The sequence below is a fragment of the Cannabis sativa genome, chromosome 3 (genome assembly GCF_029168945.1).
Source record: "Cannabis sativa cultivar Pink pepper isolate KNU-18-1 chromosome 3, ASM2916894v1, whole genome shotgun sequence".
Classification (NCBI taxonomy): Eukaryota; Viridiplantae; Streptophyta; class Magnoliopsida; order Rosales; family Cannabaceae; genus Cannabis; species Cannabis sativa.
The window spans coordinates 60,794,951-60,817,477 of NC_083603.1; the positions used below are offsets into that span (position 1 = coordinate 60,794,951).

The window sequence follows — 22,527 nt, forward strand, 5'->3', positions numbered from 1 at the left end:
AAGTTTAGCACAGCCTTTCACCCTCAGACTGATGGTCAGTCAGAAAGAACAATTCAGATATTGGAAGACTTACTGCGAGCCTGTGTCATGGACTTTGAAGGTTCATGGAGTAAGTACTTGCCTTTGATTGCCTGTGTCATGGACTGTGTTGGGTTTTGTGCCCTAAATAAAACCCATTACAATCTGATTAGTTATCAATTTAGATTTTTGAAGTGGTTTATGTTAACATGTATTTTTCATGTTTATGGTTTAATATATATATATATATGCACAAAATCAGTTAAGTCCAGAACATATATTTATTCACAATTACAGTATTGTCAACACAGTGGAATGTGATTGTGATTATATGATTCAAAAGACTAAGTCCCTGTTCATCAGTGTTTTCGATTTACACTGATGTGATAATCAGCGATGAAGTATACTTACACTTGGAGTAAGTTTTATGTTCTTTCCAGGACATTGGTAAGGTATACTAGTTTGGAATGTATGGAGTATACATTGGAATGGACCGATATTGAACTTGGTTAAGATATTATAAACTTACCGTTGTATCTTTCCAAGTCAATATCAGTAGTTGATCTTAGATTAAAAGAATCTAAATCCTGATATGCTTAGGCTCAATCTCAGGAGTGTTATTCATGTTCTTTGATTTATTAGTTAAGCCTACTTTTGGGTCAGGGTGATACGTAGATTTTGGGAACATGATAGTATGATTGAGTGGGAGCGCTGAACATAAATATGGAATCTATAGCTTCTACTAGTGTATAGAAGTCAAGTGATGATTCCCTTCGAGCTTAGTTAAATAGAAGTAAATGGATGAGCTCTTGTTTCAGTGACTATATATTAGATCACTAAAACATCATTTACAGGTAGCTAAGTGTTTTAAGGGGCCAAATACATTGAGGGGTGGAAACGGTAAATTTATCCCATCTCGATGTAAATCATCTATATAGACGATCTTTGATCACATTAAGATTATAACAATGGTTAAATGAGATAGCATATCTATATCGTGAAACATATAGAATGCTCTATATAAGTCTGAGAGTGCAATTCCAAGTTCTAAGAGTGGATTCAACAAGGAATTAATAAGATAGGAATTTACTTTGTAAATTCGGTTCAACTTATTGGAAGCTCAGCAATATAGATCCATGGTCCCCATTCTATTTGAGACCATACTGTTTGTAAGACTCAATAATTGATTTATGATTAGTCAATTATAATTCTAAAAGTTAGACTATGTCTAATTTGTGAATTCTCACTAAGTAGGGATGAAATCATAAAGAAAAGGGTTTCTAGGTTTATTTATTAATTAAGAGACTTTGTATGTCTAATTAATAATTATATTAAATGACAATATTATTTAATAATCTATTTTAGTTATTAAATAATTAGTTTTGGCATTTAAATGGTTAAAATTGGAAAAATGGCATTTTTGGGAAAATAGAAATAATATTGTGGAAACTGCAAAATCCATGTGAGGCCCAGTCACACCATGGTCGGCCACATGGTTGTGTGTTTCCTAATTATTATTTTCAATTTTTTAATTGCCAAGTAATTACTTGTTAGGTTTTATGCCCTAAATAAAACTCTTTACAATCTGATTAGTCATTAATATAAGAAATTTGAAGTGATTAATGTTTGCATGAATTTTACATGCTAATGGTTTTATATGTTTATTACTTTTATACACAAAATCAGTTAAATCCAGATCATATGTTTATTCACAATTACAGTATCGTCAACACATTGGAATGTGAGTGTGATCATATGAATCAAAAGAATTGGTCCCTGATTCATCAGTGTTTTGGATTTACACTAATGTGATAATCAGCGATGATGTGTACTTACACTTGGAGTAAGTGTTATGTTTTTTCCGGGACATTAGTAAAGTATACTAGTTTCGAATGTATGGAGTATACATTGGACTGGACCGATATTGCAACTAAGTTAAGATATTACAAACTTACCGTTATATATCTTTCCAAGTCAATATCAGTAGTTGATCTTAAGATTAAAAGAATCTAAATCCTGATATGCTTAGACTCAACTCAGGAGTGCTATTCATCATGTTCTTTGATTTATTAGTTGAGCCTACTTTTAGGTTAGGGTGATACGTATATTTTGGGAACATGATAGTATGATTGAGTGGGAGTGCTAAACATAAATATGGAATCTATAGCTTCTACTGGTGTATAGAAGTCAAGTGATGATCCCCTTCGAGCTTAGCAAATAGAAGTAAATGGATGAGCTCTTGCTTAAGTGACTAATTATTAGATCCCTAAACACCATTTACAGGTAGCTAAATGTTTTAAGGGGCAAAATACATTGAGGGTTGAGAACGGTAAAATTATCCCATCTCGATGTAGATCATCTATATAGAGGATCTTTAAATCAGACTAAGATTATAACAATGGTTAAATGAGATAGCATATTGATATCGTGGAACATATAATATGCTCTATATAAGTCTGAGAGTGCAATTCTAAGTTCTAAGAGTGGATTCAACGAAGAATTAATAAGTAGGAATTTACTTGGTAAATTTGGTTCACTTATTGGAAGCTCAGCATATAGGTCCATGGTCCCCATTCTAGTTGAGAATATTCTGCTTGTAAGACTCATTAATTGATTCGTGATTGATCAATTATAATTCTAAAGTTAGACTATGTCTAATTTATGAATTTTCACTAAGCAGGGGTGAAATTGTAAAGAAAATAGATTCTAGGTTTATTTATTTATTAATGGACTTTATATGTCTAGTTAATAATTAAATTAAATGACAATATTATTTAATAATCTATTTTAGTTATTAAATAATTAGTTTTGACATTTAAATGGTTAGAATTGGAAAATTGGCGTTTTTGAGAAAATAGAAATAAAATTTGTTAAAACTGCAAAATCAAGTGGGGCCCATTATCACACCATGGTCGGCCACTATTTGTGGGAATTCAAATTGATATTTTCATTATTTTAATGCCAAATAATTCCTAACCTAAACCTAGTAGTTGCCTATAAATAGAAAGTGATGGCTCAGTCAAATCACAAGTTTTCAACACATTCATCTATAATAGGAAAATGGTGGATCACACCAAATAAGGCAGTTAATCAATTGCTCAGTAAATGAAAAAACTCTTTATTTTGGAAAGTTGAGCTTCCCTTTTCCCTATATATAGCAGCCCTCCTCTCTTCCTCTTGCATGCTTCATTGATACACGAAATACACAGAGAAAAAGAGAGAGAATTTTGAAATCCCAAGTGAGAGAGAAGTGCCCACACACAACAATTAGTACCTCAATCATAGATTGGAAGACTGTGAAGGATCACATCCAACTGAAGGACATTCGGGCTTAGATCTTGATTATACTCTGCGACATAAAGGAATCAAGGGTTAGAGATCTGAGTGGAAGGAGACACATTATTCCGATGCACCCACTGTAAGGTTTCTTAACTTTTTATGTGTTTTATTTATCGTTTTAGAAGTTCATATTTAGGTTGTTAAATCAACACACTTGTGAGTAGATCTAAGATCCTGGTAAAATTAATTCCAACAAATAGCTACCAGAGTACAATAGGGATGGCACCCTATGAGATGTTATGTGGTAGGAAATGTCGTTCTCCTATTCATTGGGACGAAACTGGAGAAAGGAAGTACTTGGGTCCAGAATTAGTACAGAGGACCAATGAGGCTATTGATAAGATTAAGGCTCGGATGCTTGCTACTCAAAGCAGGCAGAAAAGTTATGCTGATTCGAAGCGCAGAGATATCACATTTCAAGCAGGGGAACATGTTTTCCTTCGGGTTTCACCAATGAAGGGTATTAGGCGCTTCGGGAAGAAGGGTAAGTTGAGCCCTAGGTTCATTGGGCCATTTCAGATACTTGAGAAGGTTGTGCAGGTAGCGTATCGGCTAGCCTTACCACCAGCATTGTCGGCTGTTCATGACGTATTTCACATTTCTATGTTGAGGAAATACGTGTCAGACCCGACTCATATCTTGAGTTATGAAGCCCTTGAACTACAATCAGACTTATCCTATGAAGAGCAACTTGTACAGATTCTGGATATAAAAGAAAAGGTCTTCGGAACAAGACTATTGATCCAGTTAAAGTGCTCTGGAAGAACAGCAAGGTGGAAGAAGCCACCTGAGAGTTGGAGTCTGATATGAGGACTCAACATCCAGAGCTATTCAGGTTAGATTTCGAGGACGAAATCCTTTTAACGGGGGGATAATTGTAATGACCGTTTTAGTAATTTGGATTAGAAAAGGCAATTAGCACTAATTTTTGTTATTTTATAATTATTTATGAATTAATTATTTGTGGACCCCAATATTTAGAAATGAATATTAGAGTTATAATTTCTTAATTCTGGAAATTTTATTAAACTCTAGGGGTATTATTCAGCTTATATGTGAAAATATGCAACTTTTGTAATTTTTGCTCGGCGACAACGGAAAATGAGATGGATGGCTAGTTTAGTCACATGGGTAAGTTTAGAACCTTATTTCTTAGTGGGAAATATTTTAGAAAAATTTAATTATCGGGATTGAGCGGGGTTATGGAATTTGACCATTTTACCCCTAGCTGTAGAAATACCTTAAGTTTTAAACTAAAGGGTAATTAGTCTTTTGCAAAGTATGGATTAGGTGGCTGCCTTATTATTTGACACCTAGCAAAATAATATTCAGCAAGGATTAATTGGGGAAAATCCTTTTCCATTTGAGGAAAAATTTAAGAAAAGAAGGAAATTAGAAAATAGAGTTTTTCTCTTGAACTTTCTCTATCTTTCTTTCGGCTAAGACAAAACAAGGGCAAGGACCAACTTTTCTTTCCTATTTCTCTGAGATTTAGCAAGGATTCAAGGTTTTTGCAAGTAAGGTAAATCCTAGAAACCCTTATCTCTTGAGTTTATGAGTTTTAGTTGAGTTTTCTTTGGTTTCAAGCTATGATTTTGTTAGTAAGGGGTTGTTAGGTTTAGGTTTGCTTAGGGTTTGAATTCTAGACTTAATTTGAGTTGATTAAGGGTCCTAGCAGCTGGTTTTAGTGTGTGGTGTTGGTTTTATGCAATTTTGAGCTTTGAGTTCAAAGCTTTGGTCTTTAATGGCAGGTTGAGTTTCAATGGTTTGTTCTGTGATTTTCTAGTTGGAATATATTGTGTATACCCTTATTAGGTACTCTGGATGGTTTCATTGCATTTGGTGGAGAATTGAGCAAAGAATGAAAGGTTTTGGGAAATTTGGTGCAAATCGGCTAGCCGATTTGTAGAGCCTCTAAAACCGGCTAGTCGGTTTTGGCAGGGTTCCCCGGGCCTTTCATTTTCTCAATTTTCGTCTTTGCGGTGCCTTGGTTGGGTGTTTCCCCATTTCCAGAGTTAGAATAACCTATAGAAAGTATAACAGAACCTAGGGTTAAGGTTTTGGGTTTTTCGGGATTAGGGTTTTAATCATGTAACGTACCTGGTTTCAAAATGTGATTAGGGCATCCATCTAGCACGAGACTTCCGTTCAGGTCAGCCAGCACACTTGAATTCGGAAAGAAGGTAAGAACTGAATATAATGTGTGATATGAATATCTGAATGTATGTATATGTTATGTGTATATGCATGCTTAGATTGTTATTTGCACTACTAACACTTGTATGGTTATGGTACAAAGTGCATTGGTATAGTGAGTATTGTTTGTGAGTACAGTACAGTGATACCAACACAAGTACGGGAAAGTGTTGAGGTGTGTGGTATATCACTCAGTGGTACTCAGGGTACGAAACAAACCTTACCAACACTCGTACAGTGAGGTACGTTGTGTATGTGGTATAGTGGTTGTACCCTAGTATTGAACGTTCTTACTCATCTGTTAAGCCTTGTAAATAGGTGTATGGGCGCCTAATTACAGGTCGGAAATTATATGATATATTATATGCATTTCTTACTGAGTATGTCGACTCACAGTTCTGCTTCCATGTGTAGGTAAAGGAAAGGCGAAAGCTGAACAGGAGTGAACCTAAGCTAGGGTGAGATCGTACATGTCAAAGCATCGCGACCTGGAGTGTTCTGTCTCGAGACATCTGGGGATTGTATTTTGTAGTCGCTGGGCGACCTGTAATATGTGTATTTTGGAATATTAATCTTTAAAAGTTTGAAAACGGGATCTCGGCACTTGTAAATATTTTAATATATTATAAAGTTTATTAACTAATATAAAAGTTTTAATTTGACACGTTTTTCAAGAAAATTCTTTGATTAGCAAAGATTGCACTGTAATTGAAAAAGCACTGTAGCGTGCCTTAGCATTAGGGCGTTACAGAAAAATTCTAAGCCTTCTACCTATACCCTAGCCGACACTCTCTTCCTCTCTTTTCTTCTTCAATAATTTCGAACCTTGAGTGAATGAGTGAGTGCCCACACACATCAAGTGGTATCTCAATCATAGTGTGGAAGATTGTGAAGAATCCAATCAGCAAGAAGGAGAATCAGACTAAAGGAATGAGAGAAAGAGATCCAAGTTCAGATCTTGGTGATGCTCTGCTACAGAAAGGAATCAAGGGCTAGAGATCTGAACGGAAGGAGTCATTATATTTCGCTGCACCCAATGTAAGGTTTCCTAAACTTTATATGTGTTTATTTCATTTTTTTAGAATTCATATTAGGATGTTAATGAAACATACTTGTTAGTAAATCTAGATCCTAGTAAAATATTTCCAACAAGTATCCGATAATGGAACACAATTTGATGGTGACTTGTTCACTGAATTTTGCGAGAGGAATAAAATTATCAAAAGCTTCTCGTCAGTATCCAGGCCTCAGGAAAATAGACAAGTGGAAGTCGTTAATAAAACCCTAAAGGATACTATCAAGAAAAAGTTAGACGCTGCCAAAGGCAGATGGGTTGACGAGCTACCTCAGGTGCTTTGGGTCCACAGAACTACCAAGAAAACAGCCACGGGACACACTCCGTTCTCGCTAGCATTTGGCTCAGAAGCAATGCTGCCTGTTGAAGTGAACACATCAACTCACAGAAGAGAGTTTTATAATCAAGAAGAAAACTAGAAACTTTTAAAATTGTAATTGTGAATAACTATATGTTCTAGACTTAACAGAAATTGTATACATTAAACCATAAACATAAAAACTACATGTAAACATAAATGACTTCTAATCTTCTATTGATAACAAATCAGATTATATTGAAATTGATTTTATTTAGGGCATAAAATCCCAACATGTTCTTTAGTGCAAGTAATCTCGGTTCGAATTACGGATGTAGTATGACATCAAAGTGAAGGTATTGTATATAATAGAGATTATATATGACAAGGACTGATATGAATAAAGTAATCTTTATCTAACATTTTGTTTACTATAAAGACCTAGTTCATATCATAATGATGATCAATAGTAGATCGGCATAATCCTGAGTAATCATGAACTCCTACTCATCTTATTAGTTTCATTGATTCACTCGTTAAAGTTTCTTAGAGAAGATGATTCTTATAATTTCTATTTTGGGAATCTAATAATGTGGATGATTGAAAACATGATCTACAATTATGAAATTCTAACTTTCCTAACGGATCGACTCTTGGTTCCCTTTAAGTGTTAATTCTAAAACTGGAATGTTGTGCACAAATTTAGAGGGGATCTAAATTATACTTCTACTATTGAGTTATTAGTACTAGGATAAAAATTAATTAGAAGGGTAAAATAGTAATTTAGCCAAAACTAATTACGAACCAACATATGGAGGGCAAATCACTGGAATTGATTTTATCAATGGACACTGTAGTAAAACTCAGTAAATATAATTCTATAATTAATAAGAATTCAATTCAATATTTATAGTGGAGTAATCATTAAATTAATAAACAAAGATTATTTGGTTGATGAGACTCAATAAATAATCTAGTTTATTAGAGCTTAGAATTATAGGTCCATGGTTCCCGAATCGCCAACTTGAAACACTGTCAAGGATAGGAATAATGAGTAGTATGTTGTTGTTCAGAAAAATCTATTTTGAATTGGCGAAATAGTAATTATTTATTTTTGTAATAAATAAATAATTTGTTCAAATTAATTAAATAGGGAAAAGGTAAAAGCTGTTAAGACAAAATTAGTCAAGACAATATTTGTCCTAAACAAGACAATAGTTGTCATGACAAAAGACACACTCCTTCTCCTAAACAAGACATGGTAGGCATCTGTCCCTATGGAGTTTATCGCTTTGGGTTAATTAATTATTTAATTAATTTAATCAGATAAATATTATTCTGAGATATTCTCTCAAGTAGTTGAGAGATTTCCTCATAAATATTAGTAACTGAATTCGGTTGTAGATATTTATTTATTTAAATAATTAAATATAATTTAATTAATAGGGATTTAACTATTATAAATATAAGCCTGATTTGAGAAATGAGAGAATGATTTTCATAAGTGATTTTCAAAATTACCTAAGGAGAAAAAGAAAATTATTTTCTCTCTTAATTGTTCTTGCTCATTTGTTGAGAACTCAACAAGAATAACATTATACACTTTATCCTAATAGCCCAACTATTCCTTGTGTATGGTGGATCAATTTGGAAGACGCTAGTGTGAGTTCAATTGTATCATCCGCATCATCAGGATTAAAGGATACATCATACGAGAAGTTTGAGGATACCTTAATAGTATTCAAGAGGTATATGTTCTTAACTTATTATTTTATGTTTTTATTTAATATACACACATATGGAGATCTATTGGGCTATGGTACAATGATAATCAGATAATTTGAAACTCTTCCGCTGCTAACCTGATTTAGTACCATAAAACTAACATGATGAAGCGTAACAATAAGTGAAATTTGGTTACTATTTCCATAAATATTCCTTAATTTTAGCCATATAATTTTATGGAAGTCTATATCACTTTGAATTGTGCATTTGAATTTAATTTCATGGCATTATTTATGATAGTGTGCAATTTTAGTGTATCACAATTTCCTTAAGGGATCTCTAAACAAGAATAATTAATATTTTACTCACTGAACTTTATTAAGTTGTGCCCTTTATGAGGGTTTGTTAATACCCATCAAAATATAAGTGGTATATTTACTGTTATACCGATTTTTTGTTCTCTTGACATGGCATGCTTACGTGGACAAAATCAGTACCACGTGGCAGTACAGCTCACCAATAAGAAGGCCAAGTCAGCACCTAAGCAAACGGAGACCCTGATACTCAACTGGCATCAAGTGATAGGCTAGCCCCTCATAGGAGCTGGCCGGCCAGCCTTGGGACTGCACCATGGCTGGCTAGCCTGCCTTCCACAAGGGCCAGGCCTGCCAGGAGGTGCTTTGTAGGGTTTCCTGTGCACTTTTACACCTGGACAGCAACTCAGGGACTGTGAATTGGGCCCTAAAAGCCAAATAGAATGGCTAATAATATCTAGATTCAAGGACATATTAGTCTTTTACAATTATCTAACAAACTATGCAAATATCTAGGATTTTAAACTGTAATCTAGGGTTTAGGCTTCCTATATAAAGGCCTTGACCCTAGCTTAGAAAGTTGAATCTAAGCTTAAAACCTGCCTCCAAGCTCTAAGCCTAAGTCTGATAATCTCTCTCTTCCTCACTTCCTCTCTCACATGCTTATATTAGCATCATCTCAACACTTGAGTTTTGCCATTATTGATTCATACTTTGTATTCTTAAGGGTCCTATAGCAGATCCCACCTATAGTGATCTGGATAGTATTAACCCTCAATACTAATACAACTAAAAGGGAAGTAGGTCGTTACCCGCTATCACAAGGGAGTCGAACCTCTCTAACAAATTTGTGTGTCTATTGCTTTTCATTCTAATATGTGCAAACATGTGGCAAACATCAGATCTATACGACCCCGCTGTCAGTTGATCACTTTTTGAGGTCAACATTTACTAATAAGTAATGAGAATCAATAATAAAGTAGTCATTCCCTTACATTTGTTTACTTACTTTGTTAAAACTAAAAAATGGAGAATTTTGTTAAACATGTAATAAAAGAGAAAGGGAATACTTCCCCACTGTTTTTTTAAAAGGAATGCTATTAATGGCACGTTGACTATACAATATTCAAAATCAGAATAAATTAATGAAGAAATGTAACAGAATAAATGAAGGATAATTGGAATTAATATTTATAATATGTTGTTTACTAAAATTATTTGGAAATAGAATAATAATGATTTATCTTGTTTACTTTATTAGAAAACGTAATCAAAATACTTAAATTGACTAAATTGCCCTTTACAGTTAAATTATAATATATAGTAGTTATTTTGTAAGATATATTTTAAAGGAGAAAATTGTTATTGCATATTAAATATAAAAAAAAGTAAAATAAAAATATATAAAAGTCATTACCTTTAATTGCATTTCTTAAAAAAATATTGGGGGGAAGCATTCTCTTTCTTTTATCTCATATTTAACAAAGTTTTCCCTTTCTTAATTTTCATAAAATAAGTAAATAAATGTAAGGGAATGACTACCTTACCATTAATGCAAAAAGTGACCTACTCCCCGAGTGGTGCAGGTTGTAGCCATTTTTTTCAAACCAAACTGCATATGCGGTTTTTATAATTTCTAAAACCGCAATCGCACTGCGAGATTTTAAATTAACTGCAGAAACCACACCGCAAAAATGCAGTGTGGTGCGGTTTGAGCGGTTTACACTATCATCATTATCAAATATTATAATGAAAAATTTAAAAATAAAACTAATAAGCTTTAACAATACAAAACAAAAAATCCTATTAAAGTTTTAACATCATAACATGTATAATAATCATCAAATCATTATATTGAATTGCGTCTAACAAATAAAGTAATATACACATATGTTATATACTAGGTTGATGTTACGTGCAATGCACGTATAATTAGTTTTATTTTTAATTAGATTCAATTAGGTGATGTTAAGTGTAATACATGTATGTTTAATTTTTTTTAATTAGGTAATGTATTTTTTTTTTTAATTTTTGAAATGGAGTTTGAGATTTTGATCCTTAAGAATTTTTTTTAGCTATTGCTACAGTGGTATGCCATTTGAATGTGATTATATATATACGTATTTTTAAATTTTTAAATTTTTTTTAATTAGGTAACATATCTGATAATGCATATATTGTAATTTATTATATTCTTAACCAAAACTCACATAACCGAATTTGAGTGTGTCTATATATAAGTTAGATTCATATATTTGATATAAAAGTTTTTTATTCCCAAACCTTACAAAAAAATATGGTGTGTGAATCAGTTTACCATAACTAAAACGGAAAACAATCAATTTCTTATTACAACTATTTTAATTTAAAATATAAAGTAAATAATAATAAAATTAAAAATATTTATAATACTTTAAATTTAAATTGCTTTTTATATAATATCTACATAATTTTTTTTTGTTTTAATTTAAAATTAAATCAATGAATTAAAAAATACGATTAAAAATATCAATAATATTTTAAATTAAAACTATAATTTTTGTTATATAAATATCAATATAATTTTTATTTTTAAATATATATAATAATATTATAAAATTAATAAAGAATAATCTATTAAGTAACATGATATTAAGTTAACGTAGAAACTCAAAAAAGATTGTTAAACTAAGAATTCTGTTACATAGTCATATTTTATATAATATAAATATATTTATTCTTATATGAAAAACAGAATAAAAATCACATTGTATAAATTAATAACTTTATAATATATAGTGTGGTGCGGTTTGAATCGCAATGATTAAATTCAAACTGCAAATTGCACCGCATTATGCGGTTTGGAAAAAATGCAAACCGCAACCGTACCGTAAAAGATTTTAAATTTTAGGGGCATTTTTATTTTTACACTTCAAAACAGTTTTTTGTTTTTATTTTTGCATTTTTACGGAATTGTACATAGAAACTTCTATTGCAACTAGCGATGCAACCTAAATCGCAACAAAAAATCGTATAGCAGCTCACATAGAAACCACCGGAGAAACCACTTTAGAAACCCAAACCGTAAATTTGAAAAAAAAAAAGTTAAAAAATAATATATGGGGTAATTCCCCTTAATGTTATGCGATGCGGGCTCTTTGTACAGTTTAAACGGTTTGATGAATACCCCAACTATTCACAATTTTTACACCTTTTTTTTTATAATAATTCATATTTTATTTTTTGTTTTTTAATATTTATTAAAAAGATAAAAAAAAAATATTTAATTTGTATATATTTACCAACTATTATCTACTACATTACTTATTTGATGATAAAATTAAATAAAATATAATGAAAGAATTATAATACTGTTAAATTATATTTGGAGTAGTACAATTTAATAGTGTAAAAGTTTATATACAAAAAATACTAGTTATTCTTTAAACACTCTACCTTATGTGTCATTGTTTATTTTATTTTTTATTTTGTTTGTTGGGTAAATAGCGGCATAAATATCTAAAGTTTTAAGTTTGTAAGCTGCATAAACTCAATGTTTATTTTTAGCGGCATAATTACTCAATGTTTGTGAAACTGTAATTTTCCTCTAGTTTTGTCAGTACAGACTCCGTTTTGAATTTATTAAAAGAATATTTGGAAGTAACTGATACTACATGTTTCTATCTAGATCTAATGATCAAGAATTTGGATCTTATATGTGGCATGTTTAAGAAGAGCTTGTACTGACAAAATTAGAGAAAAATTATAATTTTACAAACATTGGGTACTTATGCCGCTAAAAATAAAATTAGGATTATACCACTTACAAACTTAAAACTTTAGGTATTTATGCTACTATTTTTTTTTTTTTTGTTCAAGGTTCGCTAATTGGACTGGATCATAGTTTATTTATTTATTTTTTGAAGGAAAACATATTTTCATTAAGAAACCAAACTAACTGGATCATAATTATTCTTTAACAAAAGTGTCTCATCTTATTTTTGACATGCGTTTTGAAAGAATGAGGTTCCTTTTGTGTCGTAGATGCTTTTGTCATCTAATTTGATTTAATAAATTCTATTTTTATTAGAAAAAAAAAAAATAATACGGGCCTAGCACGCACGTATTTACAGGGCTCGGAGAAAAGACTGAGAGCGTGAGACCTCAACTGACTGTATATAAGTTGTCGACCTCAACCTCTTTCTTCACCTTTACAAGCGAGTACTCATTGCTGGTGCAACTCTTTAATCGAATCTTTAAGGTTTACAATCCAACTTTAGATTTCTCGTACAATTAAATATCCCTATCTTATAAAATGCTATTGTTTGATTTTTATTATCCAGTCGTTTATGTATCCGTTTATCTTTTGTTTATAATATTGTTTTGTTTCTGGGTTTTGCGTATTATCTAAATCTTCTTTGACTGGTTTTTCGGTATCTGGGTATTATTACTTTTGTATAGTTTTGTAGAAAAAGTGATTTTTCTTTCCTCACTTGAATCTGTATGAATGGCGTCGCACTTTTATTTGTATTAACTCAACAGAGTATAGTATCATTTAGACTTGTTTAGGATTTATTAGGGTTATTAGCTATAATAAGGGGGAAAGGGCTTTGATTTTGTTTATAGATGTTAGATTTTGACAATTGTTTCAGAGATTTTGAGGTCGTTAAGTTCACAGTATGTGATTGAAAATAAATATTTTTCTCTCAGCGGCCTTACATAAATTTTATTATAATCTATTTCTTGTTTTTTCTAGTATTTATCCAAGTTTTTCCAGATTTTGGGATTATAATATTACCTCATTGTTTATTGCTGTATCTGAAAAGAACTGGTTTGTACTCAGAATTTTTCTGTTATTTCAGTTGGGTGTGTGATTATCTTGAATTTATTTAGATTTCAGATATTGATATTTCCAGGTTCGGTTCAAAAAAACTACAAGAACGTTTTGTAGTTTGGTTTTTCCTTCTTCGCTCATTAGCATAAGTGTTGCATATTTTGATGATTAGGTAAAAACATGGGGAAGGATGCAAAATCGAAGGAGTCAGGAAAGGGAAAGGGGAAACAAGCCGCGGGAGGGAGTGATGAGAATGCTTCAAAGGGTAAAGGGAAGGGTGGGAAGAGCGCAGATGGGCTTGGCACCTGCACTTATGTTAAAGGTTCCTTCTTTTTTCAATTTGTTTCAGTAGATAAGTTTGAATGGAATCTATTGTGTTTCTCATCATTGCTGTTTTTCATTTTTTTTTTCTGGTATGTTGCGGGTGTGCATTTTTCTTTAATTTGTTTTAGCAAGACATATCTTATGTGAGAAACAAGGAAAGATCAATGAAGCTTACAAGAAGCTCCAAGATGGCTGGCTTAACAATGGAGATAAGGTCCCGCCTGCGGAGTTTGCAAAGGTAACTACTCTTTAGGAATTTATCCATTTTGATTTGGTACTCATTCTTCAACCATATTCATGCTCTACTTTTTCCCTTCTTTTGCTTTTGATTTTTTGCCCATGTTATGTTTCTTCATCTTGCTAGCCTGTAATCTTGTCTAAAGTTTAAGTGATATTGAGTACTAATGTGCCTTCTTTCCTCAAAAGAGTGCTATTAATAGTTTTGTCGCTATGTTAATAGTCTTACCTTTTGATCTTGAAGTCAATTATTTGATGTTTAGTGTTGCCACAACTTATGTTAGATACATTTTTTCAACAACCCTGATAATATCATCTAGTTGGTATTTTTTTTTTCTTTGTTAAACATAGTGATGGTTTAGCTTGGAAAATTGGTATGATATTGTTGCTAGCCTCATACATCAATCAATGTAAAAGAATAATTTTCAAGACAAACTTGTTGAACTGTTATATGATTTTCTTTTGTAGGTAGCTCAAGAATATTCAGAATGTCCATCAGGAAAAAAGGGTGGAGATCTTGGGTGGTTCCCACGAGGTAAGATGGCAGGGCCTTTTCAGGAAGTCGCCTTCAACACTCCAGTTGGAGTTACAAGTGCGCCGTTCAAATCCACGTACGATTTTGAATTCCCGTATTTTTTTTACTAACTCTTAAAATGTAATTACTTTTAGTTGCAGGATCCTGGCTCCATACTTCTCGTACCAGCTAACGTTTATTTTGTTTTGAAATGCAGCCATGGATACCACATTATCTTGTCTGAAGGAAGGAAGAACTAATAATATGTTATGATTAAACTGAATCTGCAGTGGTCTTAATACTATGATCCTGTGTATTTATTGATGTGCTTCATTTTAAGGTAATTCATGTTTTGCAAGACAAAGGATTATGTATTCGGTATGATTTACCTTTATGATTGGAGTTTTTCTGCCTTGGGAAGAAGTTGGTCACAAAAAAGTAATCATTTAAATTCCCTACAACAAGACACGTAACTTTCAATAAGAACATAATACTCTCTCAACTTGTCTAAATCTATATTTATAATGGTTTATTTATATATTTTAGGGAACAGTTGTGATAGGGTACCGCTAGTATATGATATTTGATCATTCATCGATGATCAGATATTTTATCGTTAAAATATTGGAAGATGTTGAATGATCGTAATATCCTACCTAAGCCGCCCCCATGCAAGAGCCTAATTTCGGAAAATTCGTGGTATCATATCAAGCCAGGTGTTGGTGTGCCCATGATAGCCATAGCTTCAAAGGAGAGAAAGTACAAAAGCAACTAGGCCAAATTCCATAATATAGGTGCGTAAAAATTGAGCAACGCTATCTTCTTCCCGAAAATTGTATAAGCTGATTGATCATAAAGAAAGAAGTGTTTCTTGACATAGCTACATAATACAAGTATGCTCTCGTTCATTTTGGAAAATTAAGTCAAAATTAACAAAAATGGTAAGAAGAATCAGATGTTTTACACTCTAGGCTTAACTATAAGCAGCCACATCATTCTAAAAAGTAGCGAGTAGTCCAAAAATCTCAACTAAAGTAACGAGTAGTCAAAAGATCTCTGTTTTTTCGTTGGGAGAGGACATATTCGAACTTAGGATCTCACAAAGATTTCATTTTTGTGAAGAGGTATAGTACACTAACTATGTCTATGACCACCAAAAGACTTCTTTTTTTACTACAAAATCCTATTGCTCGCTCTATTTGTACACACCAAAATGCAAAAACAATACTCATGAACCTACAGCAACAAAACATGCTCAACCTATATTTGATCATGACCATGAACCAGCTTCAGACCCCAGCTCATGTCCTCACAATGCCTCACATGAGGAACCAAGGCTCCAGTATCAATTCCTTTTTTTGCCTTACAGTCATAGAAAGGAGGTGCGTGGAAACAGGGCTCCATTGACATGGCTCGACGGCATGGAGGATCAGGGGCTTTCGCGTTTTCTGGTTTGTAGAGTATCCATGGCCGTAACCCTCCAAGACTTTGAGCCACATAGCCAAAGGTAGACCATGAGCTTGTGATCAACACATCAGTCAAGCTCAGCAAGTACATTTCTGCAAGTGCTTTCTGGTTATGCATTTGCTTATGGGTTTGTTGATACTCCTCGTGACTTGGCTGGTAAATTCCTATCACATCACCTGTCACAGTTGGATGCTCCCAGTACATGTCCCTTATCTTCTCAAAGTATCCCGAGGATAAAGACGTCATTAAGACAGCTTTTGACTTTGAAGTTCCCGAGGGACTAGTAACGGCTTCTTCTTTGCTGATTTCTGGAAGCAGATTTTCCTTAGTGGCACAAGCTAAGATCTGATCCAATACATGTTGGAATGGTCCAGTCCCAACATCAAAGACTCTAATCTGAATACCTATTCTTTCATCCGCATTAGCTAAATAAGATTTGTAGTATCTGGTAATAAGTCCCCATACCTTGTTTGTGGGGTGGAAGAGATATCGACCCAAGAAATGGAAAACTAAATCCTTATTTGGAAAGAGTTTACTAAGTTCATGGTCAAAGGAAGGGATCAAGAAAAGTGACGGAATGAAGTAGTTATCCGTTTTCATGATCAACCATGGCATCTTTTGGAGGAGATTCTGATCTTGGTCACAAAAGAAAAGCTTATCATGAAAATCATAATCATGGACCAGATGCACATAGAGATAAGGTGGCAGCTTAAAATTATCTTGATTTGTAAAATTGTTATGTTTCAACATTTTCCCATAACAACTAGGATTTTTTTGGTCGAAGCTAGCAAATTGACTTTTAAGAGGAAAATCTGCAGGAAGAAACCATGAGACTTCTGGAAATGGTTCACAGAAGAGATCAGTCATATCAACACCAGGGTCAACAAGTAGAACTCGATTTGTGAGCAAGGCATAAAGAAATGCAGAGGCTAATGTGAGAATCCTATTCCCTAGTCCGCTGAACGAAATCCATACAACATAGCTACAATCTGTGGTACTGCTGTGGTGTCCAGATTTGAGTTGCTCCACTGTTCTGTTATAGGATTCAGTATAAGGTCCACATCGTTTGTGCAGAGCCTCATAACTTCGTAACCTTGAAATGAGGTAAGAAGGAGGTTTTTCCTGCCGTTCCTTGCGATATGAAGCTGACTGGTACCTGCTCAGACATGAGCTTTCATCAAAGCCGGCAGTAAGAAGGCCGTAAAGCAGTTTATCCACTGGATAGTCAACAGTGTCAGATGATTTCTCCTCTGTACCTATAGCTGTAAAAGAGAGACAGCAATTAATGGAGCTATTATAAAGTGCTTGAGCAAGGGATTTCATTATTAAAATGTTGTTCGTTAAGTTAATACTTATTAGGTATCTATTCAGTGCTCTATATAAATGGGTGGATCATGGATTGAATTTTTTTGGCAACAAGAGATATAATGGGAGATAATTTGGCAGCGAGGACCACTTATGCCGCTCCCTACTGAACAAAAGAAGACCAAACACCATACTGAAAGTAATTTGAGCAAGATTCATAAAGAAAATGGTCTTCTTTTCAGCTCAATTTCAAAGAATAATAAAAAAGAAGTATACAGAGCTCAAACTAGATTAAGTAGTAGAACAGAGTTTAAACTATAGTAAGTATGCTCGAGTGTAATAGCACTATGAACTGTGAACCAGAAACTGTCAGATGAATATCTAGCTAAGCTTAGACTAAAACCAATGATACAAATCTCAAACACGTAGACTAGACTATATTCAATCGAACAGCTTAGATGGAGTATGGAAATGTCATGAGAAACGTCTTTTCAGCATACCACACACTTAAAACAGCAAACCAACGATTCAAACAATAATAAGAATCACTAAGAAGTCCAGCATTATCACATCTCAAACTATATGATCCAACATCATAAAAAAAAAAAGTAAAACCCAGAAACAAATTTGGAATATCATACACAATTATTCGAAAATAAAGCTTAATCAAAGTCCAACAACAAATGTGACAAACGAAACAAAACCAAGTACCTTCATTAGAGTTAATTCGAAGAACTCTAGCTCCTGAAGTTTCCAAAACAGCATCAGAAGGCGGGTCTTTGAGAATCACAGACACTGAAAACAATACCGAAAATATCATCAAAAAAACGACAAAGATCCCCATTGCCCTCATCGAGCTGAAACCAAATTTCCTATCCGGATCCCTGGAAACAGTACTGTGGGTATCAAAATCAGAGATGCTGGCGTGATTGTCTTCTGAATTCTTATTGAACCTCTTCATATTAATCTCGAGATCCTCATATCTGGGTCATACCATGAACCCGTCGAAGTCCATTTTGATAGAAATGGGTATCAAGATCTGGGTTCGTTTGGATCAATTTACTATAACAAGGTTGGAGAGACTAGTGCCAGACAATGGAGCGAAGGTAGCCAGGGAAGAGGTAGGTTCCACGAAGAAAAAAAGCCTTTAAAAAATTATACCAATAAGATTGAGACATTCAATAACATAAGTGGTTGTTTATAAAAACAAAAAAATAATAATTTCCGGTATAAATAACTTATTCTAATTTTAATTTCTAATTATAAATAAATAATTAAGTTTAATTTTTAGCGATGATAATAATTAAGTTATAATTTTGTAATTTTTGTAGGTACTTGACTGTTAAATGTCAAGTATTTTTGATTAGTTTAAATATTCAATAAGAAAATAATACATGGAGAATGATTGAATTAACGGCTAAATACGTAACTTACAGAGTTTCAGAATTATAATTTATGTATTATTACGGCTAAAAATTAAACTTAAATATTTATATACAATAAAAAATTAAAAAATAAAAATGAATAACATAAATGCAATTTATTTATTTTAGCTTTTAGATTTTTTTTATTTTATTATTTTTTAAATATCATATATTATGCACCCCTTAAAATGGATACATTGATGTACCTTTATTTGTTTTAGTACCCGAAATAATTTTTTAGTCAAATTTTTTTCATGGTCATGTACTTTATAGTTATTTAAGACATCCTGCAAAATTTTAAGAAATTTGAAAAAGTTTAACACGTCAAAAAATACGTTCAAACAGTGTGTTGCACGCGTGACTATTTTATTTTATACGCGTGTAAAATAAACTGTTTGAACATTGTTTTCTATATTGTAAATTATTTTGAATTTCTAAAAATTTTGTAGGTTATCGTAAATGGTTATAACGTACATGAATATAAAAAAAAATAGAATAAAAAATATTTCTGAATACCGAAACAGGTCAAGGGGTGTATTGTAGAATCACCCAATAATGTTTAATGTAGACAAATATTTATAAAAAAAAATAATAGCATTTTAAAAATAAATAACATTAGTGGATATTTATTTTTGTCGGTGGTGACATGCATTAGATGCAGGGTTATTAATGTCATTATTTATTGGATTTTATTACATATAAATAATATCAAATCTATGTTTTTTTTTTCTTCAACAAAATCAAATCTGAAGTTTTTTTGTTTTAATAATGGGATTTAGAGCATCGAAAATGGTATTTAAATTCTACAAAAAAAAATGGCATCTAATATTTGTGATGCATTAGTTAAATATTAACTTTCGAAATAAATTGATATGATGATGTCGAAATATTTATGGGATGAGATGGAAAATAATCTTAATTTTGAAAATTAAATTAGTAAATGTTTTTTTTTAAAAAAAAAAATAAGAAAATAGCGAAATATAATAAATTAGCTATTAAAAATTATAAAAAATACATTTATTATATATTATTTTTTAAAACATATATAATAATTAAATGAAGTCATATAATTTTTTTAGTATTACATATTATTATATTGTAACAAAACGAATAAATATATCATGCTAACAAAATTATACATACTACTATTAAAATATGTATATACACCAAAAAATTTATATATAATAAAATAAAAACTAAATATCATCATAAATAAATGATATAATATAGACAACAAAAGCTGTATACCATACAACAAAAACTATATACCTACAATAAAAAATAAAATAAAATAATATAATATTATTAAAAAAAAATTGTATATACCATATTAATAAAATTATATACAACCATAAAATAATTATACCATACTTACAAAATTATATATCACATTTATATATAATAAAATAAAAATTAAACATGCATGATCTAAAATAAAATAATATAATATACAATAAAATTTATATACACATATACTTTACAATCAATATATATATAATAACAATAAATAAAAATAAAAATATATAGGATGCTAATTAAATTATATATTATGTCAACAAAAGTACAATAAAAAATAGAACTTAAATATTATACTATATAACAAAAAATACATATAACATTCACCAAAATATATATACTAATAATAATAATAAAAATATATATATATCTTACCTACATATATAAATGCCTATCTAACCATTTTTGTTGTGCATTTAACTTCTGTTATATTTTTAACAGAATATACTTATAAAATTATTAACTTTAACGGAATCAATTATTATTAAAAGGTAATATCTGAACAGTCATATCCATTCACTTTTTTATAAAAAACTTAAAATTACATCCATTAGCTTTGAATAGACACCTCACTAGAACGTACCCTATGATCTACACAACTATTCACTAAAAATAAGTGATAGTTAAAAACAAAATAAAATCATCTTTGTATATTACATTTGGCAATTGATATATTTTTTCTAATTGAGCCGTTTGCCCAACGAAAGAATTCATGTAGATTAATGATTGAAAGGAAAAAGGAGAAAATAATTTTGTGGCGCCATCGTTGCGACTCTAGCGGGAGACGATTGGCCAGATCTTCCACGACCAGTCGGAGAAGTTTTAGAGAGATCTTGGCATCAACGGCGCCGCCATTGAAAATGAAATACTCTTCATGAAGAAAACAAGGATGAGGAAGAGTCGCGGTGGGCCGCCATTAAAAGGCTTCTGACTTATGACCGTCTTCGTAAAGGGATGCTTAAACAGTTCTTGACATTGGTTGAAGTTCGATATGTGAGGTTATGTATTGAAAGAGATGTGTATGTTGGGAGCAAAGATAAGGTAATGGCATTGTGTATATTATATACACAATATAGGTACCCTGGGATAGTCTCTATATACCTTGTACAGAACTACATATATACTATCTATTTGAGTTAGTTAGTGACTTTGTTTGATGATGACAAAGTACCATGAAATTGGTTGGACTAGCTCCATCAAATAATAACAATAATAAAAAAAAAAGACAAATACTTATCTTGTTTTTCTATTTGTTGGCATTTGCATTGGCCCTTATACAATCAATATTTATCAATGCTTCTCACAATTTATACTATTCTTAGCTATAATATTTATGATGCAGAAAACTTTTTTTTTTCAACTGGTTTAATATCATGGTAGCTATTAATTATGCTGCAATTTCGGAGGCCCCTGTTGTCACTCCATCAGTTTTAGTAGCAGCAGATAATATTATATTTGTTAATTTTATTATGTAGTGTTGTTAGCACTTGCTTCTAAATACCACCTTGAGGCTTAAAAAATAACAAATACAATGTCTTTTATTCAATTTTATTTATTATATTGTTTTACTCTGGATGCTAAATGCTTAATGCTTTTATTTCTTCTTCTAATTATTGGTAGATTTTACAATAAAATTAGAATCTAATAATGGTGATAAGATTCAGTATTACAAAATAGTATAGTTGTTGCTACTTCTTTTCTAAATGCTTAATGCTTTTATTTCTTCTTCTAATTATTGGTAGATTTTACAATAAAATTAGAATCTAATAATGGTGATAAGATTGCAGTGTTACAAAATAGTATAGTTGTTGCTACTTCTTTTCTCAAGCCTTATTGTCTTAATGATGGGAATTTATGAGTATGAAATGTTATGAAGCAAAATGAGGGCCAATACTTATTAATGTGGTCCAACACATGTTTTTATTAATGTGGTCCCAAATAAATAAATTCCCAACATTAAATTGATCCCAACAAAGTTGATAGGGATTCCAGGAGGAACCTTTTTTAGGAATCATTGCTATTATACTTTCATTAGCAACTGTTTTACCAAAATAGTTGTGTGACCAATTCTGCCTCTATTCTATTTAAGTTCTTCCTATTCTTATGAATCTTCATGGGTTTCTAGAGTGGATCTTTGTTGGGGAGAATAGCTCTTCAGCAGAAGAGTAAGGATCTTCACTAA

The 22,527-nt window shown here is 31.7% G+C and overlaps 2 protein-coding genes across 2 annotated transcripts; one reads left to right on the plus strand and one right to left on the minus strand.

Annotated features, from left to right (window-relative positions):
* The first annotated feature begins 13,028 nt into the window (after nucleotides 1–13,028).
* Nucleotides 13,029–15,273, plus strand: LOC115709326 (uncharacterized). The gene is made up of 5 exons (XM_030637405.2): nucleotides 13,029–13,205; nucleotides 13,951–14,100; nucleotides 14,231–14,340; nucleotides 14,808–14,950; nucleotides 15,071–15,273. Exons 2-5 carry the CDS (start codon nucleotides 13,959–13,961, stop codon nucleotides 15,111–15,113), a joined length of 438 nt encoding a protein of 145 aa, XP_030493265.2. The 5' UTR covers nucleotides 13,029–13,205; nucleotides 13,951–13,958; the 3' UTR covers nucleotides 15,114–15,273.
* Nucleotides 15,274–15,676: 403 nt separating this feature from the next.
* LOC115709325 (galactoside 2-alpha-L-fucosyltransferase) lies at nucleotides 15,677–18,822 on the minus strand. The gene is made up of 2 exons (XM_030637404.2): nucleotides 18,337–18,822; nucleotides 15,677–17,582 (listed from the first exon to the last, which is right to left on the minus strand). The coding sequence occupies exons 1-2, from the start codon at nucleotides 18,584–18,586 to the stop codon at nucleotides 16,114–16,116; spliced, it is 1,719 nt and encodes a 572-aa protein (XP_030493264.2). The 5' UTR covers nucleotides 18,587–18,822; the 3' UTR covers nucleotides 15,677–16,113.
* Between the last annotated feature and the right edge of the window lie 3,705 nt (nucleotides 18,823–22,527).

Bases quoted from the DNA above. Each gene is read 5' to 3' on its own strand.
- LOC115709326 (XM_030637405.2), top strand. From the start codon at position 13,959: ATGGGGAAGGATGCAAAATCGAAGGAGTCAGGAAAGGGAAAGGGGAAA. The intron at 14,101-14,230 runs GTTCCTTCTTTT...AATTTGTTTTAG, and splicing joins CACCTGCACTTATGTTAAAG to CAAGACATATCTTATGTGAG. The intron at 14,951-15,070 runs GTACGATTTTGA...TTTGAAATGCAG, and splicing joins AGTGCGCCGTTCAAATCCAC to CCATGGATACCACATTATCT.
- LOC115709325 (XM_030637404.2), bottom strand. From the start codon at position 18,586: ATGAAGAGGTTCAATAAGAATTCAGAAGACAATCACGCCAGCATCTCT. The intron at 17,583-18,336 runs GTACTTGGTTTT...TCTCTTTTACAG, and splicing joins TCGAATTAACTCTAATGAAG to CTATAGGTACAGAGGAGAAA.